Source organism: Callospermophilus lateralis, chromosome 1, assembly GCF_048772815.1.
Source record: "Callospermophilus lateralis isolate mCalLat2 chromosome 1, mCalLat2.hap1, whole genome shotgun sequence".
Classification (NCBI taxonomy): domain Eukaryota; kingdom Metazoa; phylum Chordata; class Mammalia; order Rodentia; family Sciuridae; genus Callospermophilus; species Callospermophilus lateralis.
The window spans coordinates 39698953-39705936 of NC_135305.1; the positions used below are offsets into that span (position 1 = coordinate 39698953).

A 6984-nucleotide genomic window follows, 5' to 3' on the forward strand; every position below is an offset into this window, starting at 1 on the left:
AGGTGAATACACAGAAGAGTCACCTTGGTTCTGTTCACGACTATACTATGGTAACCCCAGATGGAACACAACTCATTACATGGCTTAGTAGAAAGATGTATATCTATGTAATTATGAATATGTTTCACTGTGTTTGCAATAGAAGTAAATGTTGGAGGCCAAATCAACTTTTCAACTGATAATATATTCCAGTTTTGTTCATAATCCCAATAAAGATGGAATGGTGACAAATTTAGTAATAAAATAATGCACCCCCACTTCACATATAATTCCATCTTTGCTTGGGCATTAGGGGAAGTCCCCTAAGAATCCTACAATGCACATACACAAGTCCTCAGTTTGATTGCACTCTAGGCAGGATTCTCATGCTAACATTAGGGAAACCTGAGCATAACAAAAGACTCACCTTCAAATCTGTGAAAGGAATTGAACTCTCTCTCTTGTGGACATGAATAATTAAGAATCTGTACATAGAATCAACAACATGGAAACTGGTTCCAAAATATAGTTGTAAGTCTGAGTTGAGGGAGTATGATGTGGGAGATCCCAAGAAATTCTGGACAAAATAGAAGAAAAGACACTGGAGGAAAAATGGAAAGCAGTCAATTTATGGTCACTAATACCTGTTCCATTTTAACAATGTTTACTATCTTAATAGTCATAATTCATTGCTTTTATATATTTGTGTTTCTTTACCATTAGATTAAGAAATCTCAATGAGAAACTGTTCTGCCATGTTTTCCACTGTGTCCATAGCACCAAGGCCAGGCCCAGCACATATTGTCTGAACAAATGAATAAATGAGTAAATAATAGAGATGACATTCATAGAAGTAGAGGCAAATGGTTAAGTGGCCATATCCATGTGTTAGCAATAACAAATGAGTTAAAGTCCATGGAAAATGCCAGTGTTGAAATTCAGTCAGCTAATATCTGAAGAAGATAATGCAGTTAATAGATTGTCCTAGCTACAAATAATTTTTAATATAATCCCTATGATTAATTTTGTGTTATTTAAATAGGGCCTGTGTGGGAAACTGGGCAAGTTACTCACCTTCTTCTGTGTTAGTTAATATCTGCATGAGACTCCAGAGTCAAGACTGAATGCCTAATTCCAGCTAGGAATCTCACAAATAAATCCATTGTGCACAAAGGGAACCAGATAAGAAAGTATAGACACATTAATGCAAGCACATCACCACTATGATGGAGAACAATTTAAAGACTGTTCAGTTCCAATGTGTAATTACTCCAAGAGGGACACATTATTATTGATAATGAGTCTTTCTCACTGGGAAGTTGGATTCCCTGGTGGGAATGCATTTTTATGGGTTGAAGATCAGTAAAATTTTCAAGTTAAATTAGTTACCAAGTGTTTTTAAATATTAAATATTATAATGGGTGCCAAAATAGACAATGCAATTTGGTCATAAAGACACTGAGGACAACTTTTGTTTTGTATGATTACAACCATTACTTATAGAGTTACAAATGGCATTCATAACTAGGAATGGGGCTTATCCACTGATTCCTCCTTGCCTTGCAAATGTCAAGTTAGAAAGAATTAGGCCGAAATGAATCACTGCAGTTCGGCTGTATTCACTGCTCACTAGGACTGGTCACTTGCCCAAACTGTTTGAATTTCTTTTTTTAAGTAGCTAAGTTTGTGTTTGCTCTTGATTCCTCAGGCTTCCTACTCTTAATTCCCACCTCAGTTTCTTATCTATGTAGTGCAGGTGAGTCTTGGTAAACTTGTTCTCTCTTGTCTCAAGATGATTGACTTTTCTACCAATTGCTGATGATATTTGAACCTCTACATGGAATTCTCCATAAGGGTAATCATTGTAATTATGTCTCTCCTGTAAATGTTTTTAAGATGGAAACATGTTATCAGACCATCTTTGGATAACATTTTTCTTTATTGTGTTTTAAATAATGTTTTTAGTACCAAGAAGGAGATTTTATTGCTAGATAAAACTCTCTCTGTTGTGCATTAAAATTTGTCTCAAATTCAATAAACTTTGGCATAAAGTAAAAATAAGGCCAAGAGTGCTCACTAAATCATGGCTTGAGCTGTCCTTATAAAAGCAAAACTCAATGGTCACGTACATCATTGAAACAATTCAGTTACTTTTTTCTTATTTTTGTTGGTTTTGTGTTTATAGAGGCATAATAGCAATAAAAATTCTATTTCACTAAATACTTAATCTCACATTTTCAAATAAAAAAATGAATAAAATAAAACACTGAAAAAGAAACAAATATAATAACTTTCTCTGGTTTTGTAAATGGTGTTATAAATCATTCGCCTTACAAAATGATATATTAAGAACCCAAGACTTCTACTATGTATCAAATTAAAGTGTGATGATTGTATTAAAATTCTGAACCAATCAATTAAGCAGGTGCACAAGTCTAAATATGATAGGTATGTAAGAATGAGGGATGATTATGAAAAGTTATCAAATAAATCTTTTATAGGTAATATTATGTCTTTATCAGTTTATGCTATCATTCAAACATTTCCAGTTTCAGAATATAGTAGCTATAAAAATTTTTAAAAATCAAAAAACAAAATCATAATAAATTAGTCTTTCTACTTTGTGCTTGACTCCCAGATTGTTTTTTTTTAAACTGATTGTTATATGCCAAAAATGTAAAATTTATTCCAAGAAAATTAACAGGCTACACAGATAAATTTTGGCAAATGCAACTTTATATTGAAGTTCACACATCTGTTTCTTAAAGAATGAGACTCACAGAATCTAATGATTTTCTAAAATACCAGAAATCATATTATAAGCTTTCACAAGTTAAAACTGAAATAATTTAAACGACCAATACACTGAATGTGCAGAAAGTATAAACAGGACTGTGCCTTCCATAGAATAAATGCTTCACAAATTGTGCAGGATGTCATACTAAGGCTGTGGTCTCCCCTTGACAGCTGACTTAAAATATAAACATACATCAACTGCCCGCTTCTTAGAACACACTAGAATGGGTAGCACACCTCAGAGGAAAATCTCATTATTCCAATGATGTGCACCTTAATTTTCAAACCATGTGAGGAAAAAGGAAAAAAGAGTATTAAATGATCTTCCATGCACTTCCAGATGAATGACCATGACCAGTTACTGATTCAATATCCCTTGCCTATTTGCTCCAATGCTAAATAATATGAAGGATACTAGATAACCCTTTAAGGCAACATGTGTTTATTCTGCATTATTAGAACCGCTCAGTTGTGACTGGCTGGTACCATTAATGTTGCCTCCCAGACCAATATCTAGCATTTGTAAAATGTAAATGAATTGGAAAACCTTTATACTAAATCAACAGAAACCACATAATACAGCTCAATGCTAGCAATTTCACTAGTAGGTAAGGAAAGTGGTATTTAGAAATAGCAATGTTTTAATACAAAAAAAAAAAAAAAGTAAACTCTAATCGGAACCAATAAACTGCTTTGGAATCTCCCCAAAACTTACAAGGCGATTTTTAAAGTGTGATATTCCAATAATTCATGGCACGTCTTTAGTGTATTACAGTACTTTAAGTCCCCAAATAGTTTAGTCTTTGCAAAACAAAAATAGTATGAAATGTTTTAAAGTCTTCAAACTTCTAAAATTAGTTTTTATCAACACATTTACCTCATGTCAACTTAATTTATTAAGATGTCCAATGCTAATTGTTTTTTTTTTGATGTTTTTTTTCATACATAGTGATATACACAGCATTTAGCACTGATACTTAGCACCTGCTACTTTCATTATCTAGTTTTCAACCACAGAAAGAAACTTAGGGCAGTGGTTCAGTCCTTTCTTAATTACAAACCTTCACCAGCAGTCAGCAGGATCACTCTGAGATTTAAAATAGGATTATAGGTGAACTATTGCAAAGACTGCAGAATGTTGCCCAAATCCTTGTAACTGCTGATCCCATTCTTGAATTTCTTCTCAAGATATGGCTACAGGCCACAATTGCTTAGCAGAGAAGGTTAGTGTTTCACAAGGCTAAAGATTTACAGATGCTCCCTCATATAACACAGTAAGGTTCCCTTGGTAACCTGGATTTTCTGCAGTAAAGAAGGGTTGTGCTGAAACAGCGCCTCAGCTCCCTGTTGGAGAAAATGCAGACAAAAGGATTGATTCCTGCTTGGGCAAAACTCATCCAGACAGCGGCTGTGAGAAATCCCCCTGGTACTACAGGCCCTCTTGCAAAAACTCTCCAATAACAGGCCACCAGGTAGGGGCCCCATAAGGTTAGGAAGAGGAAAGTCATTATATAGAACATTCTGCTGATCCTTTTCTCCATTTTGAACTCGTCTAAGACCAACAGCCTTCTTCTGCCTGTGGTGTTTGCATTTTGCCTGATGCCCAGCAAGGTGGGTGGCGTGGGACCCCTTCCAAATCCTGCTAGCCAATTGGCAGCTGCCTGGCCACTGGCTCCAGGACCATGAAAAGTCCAGTTCTGGCTGACTGCTGCTACAAACTGGACTGGCTTCATTTTCCTTCGATCGTGGACAAAAAATATCAGCTTGAGGTAGACAAGCTGTGTGGCTAGGAGGATGAGAGCAAGGAGCAGCATAAATCCTAAGGAATCATTAGCCCTGAAGGAGCGGTGTTGGAAGGTGCACTGATCCTCCTCCCTAATGAATGAATAAGTGCCCACATCTAAAACTGGGGGGAATGCCATGGCCACAGACAGAGTCCACACCATGCAGATCACAGCCAGACACGTCCAAAAGGTCAGCCTCTTTGTATAAAAGCGGTGATGGGCGATAGCTAAGTATCTGGTGACACTGATGCAGAAGAGCATGAAAGCAGTGTGGAAACAGGACAAAACCCCCAGAAAGGCAATCACTTTGCAAGTCAGAGTCCCGTAAGTCCAGGTGGAGCCATTTTTGACAGAGTTGAATACAAATGGAAAACAAATTGCAGATCTGAGGATATCTGAACAGCAAAGATCCAGCAGAAAGTAGTAAGGTGCTCTATGCAAGGTCTTATCTTTCACTAGCAAAATGGAGATCAGAAGGTTGCCCACCACGCTGACTCCTATTATGAAACCCAAGGAAGTCAGTTTCAGAAAGGCTGTTAGAGGCGAGAGATTTTGCAAAATGTTGTCAGCTGCATGGCTATAGTTCGCCATAGATGGATGGAGGATAAAGATACAGCCTCAGTTAAGTCTCATGATCTAGATATAAGAACAAGGAAAAGATAGATCCATACATTTTACTGAAAATGTAATCCACAAAGAGAATTGATCCGATCTGCAGTCATGCTTCCTCTTTTCTTCCATTTGATTTGCCATCAGAATATCTGGAAAAAAAAATGAGCTATCAGTTCTTAAGTTAACAAGTAATGATGTCAGTGCTAACATAAAGCTGTTCATTTATGGGGACGCAAATAAAGTTTTAATTTCAAATAGTAGTTTTTGCTTCAGTAAGTATTTTTGCTTGAGATTTCAGGGAATTAGCTTGTTTAGTTTTTCAAGCTAGGTGATTTTAAAAATGTCCATATTCTAGAGAACATACATTTGACTGAGTACCTTGAGACTAAAAGGAATAAAATGTTTCACAGTCATAAAATATGCCGGTCTAAGAATTAATCACTAGTATTGCAATGAAATTTTTAAGATTGGTGATGGGAGACAGAAAGGCTACCTACATTTTTCTGAGGTGTGTTAGTACTGTCAGTGTTTTACAGGCAGCTTCCCTGCTCATATGGATCCAAAGAACCCTGCAAAAATGTGTCTTTTAACTCAAGTGCCACTGTTCATGCTGCATGAGTATTTGTTGATTCATTTTAAAACATAATATTACTACTAGACTTCAAAATTAATAGAAGTTGTCCCAAGATTTGATGTGATTTAATCTTTTGTCTTTCCCTCTCTATCCCATCCCCCAACTTTTGGCAAATCTTGTCTCTTTTAAGCCCACATGATTATTAAAAATGGTTAATGTAAATATTGGTCAGGGAAACACACCCAAAGGAATAATGCACTTCCATCTGTAAACCTTGGCTGCCTGTATTCAAATGAATATAACACAAATCTGTATCTCCTAGGCAATTATGCTCTTCTCATTTACACTGAAAAATCTGTTGCAAATTCCAAGCGGCTTCATTTTAAAGCAAAATGCACATTGTCTCTTAGGTGCCTGGGAGCTACATCAGAGAAATTGGTTTTCTCTGTTATTCCCACGAAGCATGTTTCCTTAGCCACTTTTCACTTGCTGGGGATATGCTGATGGAAGCCTAGGCAAAACTGCGTTCGATGATTTTAATTTCCCCACCGGTACATCCCCGGGTAAATACCGATCGCATCATGCAACATTACGAAACCTGAAATCCGCCACCCCTGGATTTATAATGGGGGAGGGGGAGGGGGAGAGAGAGACATGCATTACATACGCGAAGATGGGGAGAGAGATTGCCTCTGTGCTGCAAGGGAAGGGTTTCGGTGATTCGCAGTCTGATATTCCTGTCTTGCAACGCTTTCCAGAAAACGAAGCTCTCAATAAGCCTTACTGAAGATGCATTGTCTGAATGTACTTCCATTATGCAGTTTAATGTCAAAAAAAAAAAAAAAAAAAAAAAAACCCTCGGGGGCTCTTTCCCCGTGAACCTGCAGTTTCATCAACACTGTGCAAACCCCCTCCCCCCGAACTTAACCAAGAGTATATCCTCCTACCTGTTGGTGTTGGATATCCCGACAGACTATAGCTTCTTCTTTCTATAAATTGCTGATTTTTTTTTGCCTTAGTGCCTTGACTGAGCATCCAGGCAGGGCTCGGCGGCGCCTGCGCGCTGGAGCCTCCTTGAGCTCCAGCCGCGTCCTCCCCTGTCGCAGCGGCACTGTCTCCCCCAGTAACGCAGGGTCCGCGGCAGCGGCGGCGGCGACGCGGTGGCGAGGGCGGCAGCAGGGGCTGCCTCAGCCTCTGTGGTGCCCCGGGAGCCCGTTTGCGTCTCCAGAGCCAGCTGGG

General features: G+C 38.0%; 1 protein-coding gene across 1 annotated transcript; it reads right to left on the reverse strand.

Annotated features, from left to right (window-relative positions):
* Positions 1 to 2807: 2807 nt before the first annotated feature.
* Positions 2808 to 6753, reverse strand: Gpr85 (G protein-coupled receptor 85). Its single transcript, XM_076861618.1, has 2 exons — positions 6693 to 6753; positions 2808 to 5320 (listed from the first exon to the last, which is right to left on the reverse strand). Exon 2 carries the CDS (start codon positions 5148 to 5150, stop codon positions 4038 to 4040), a length of 1113 nt encoding a protein of 370 aa, XP_076717733.1. The 5' UTR covers positions 5151 to 5320; positions 6693 to 6753; the 3' UTR covers positions 2808 to 4037.
* Positions 6754 to 6984: the final 231 nt, after the last annotated feature.

Excerpts from the sequence above, each read along its gene's own strand:
- Gpr85 (XM_076861618.1), bottom strand. The coding sequence starts at position 5,150 with ATGGCGAACTATAGCCATGCAGCTGACAACATTTTGCAAAATCTCTCG.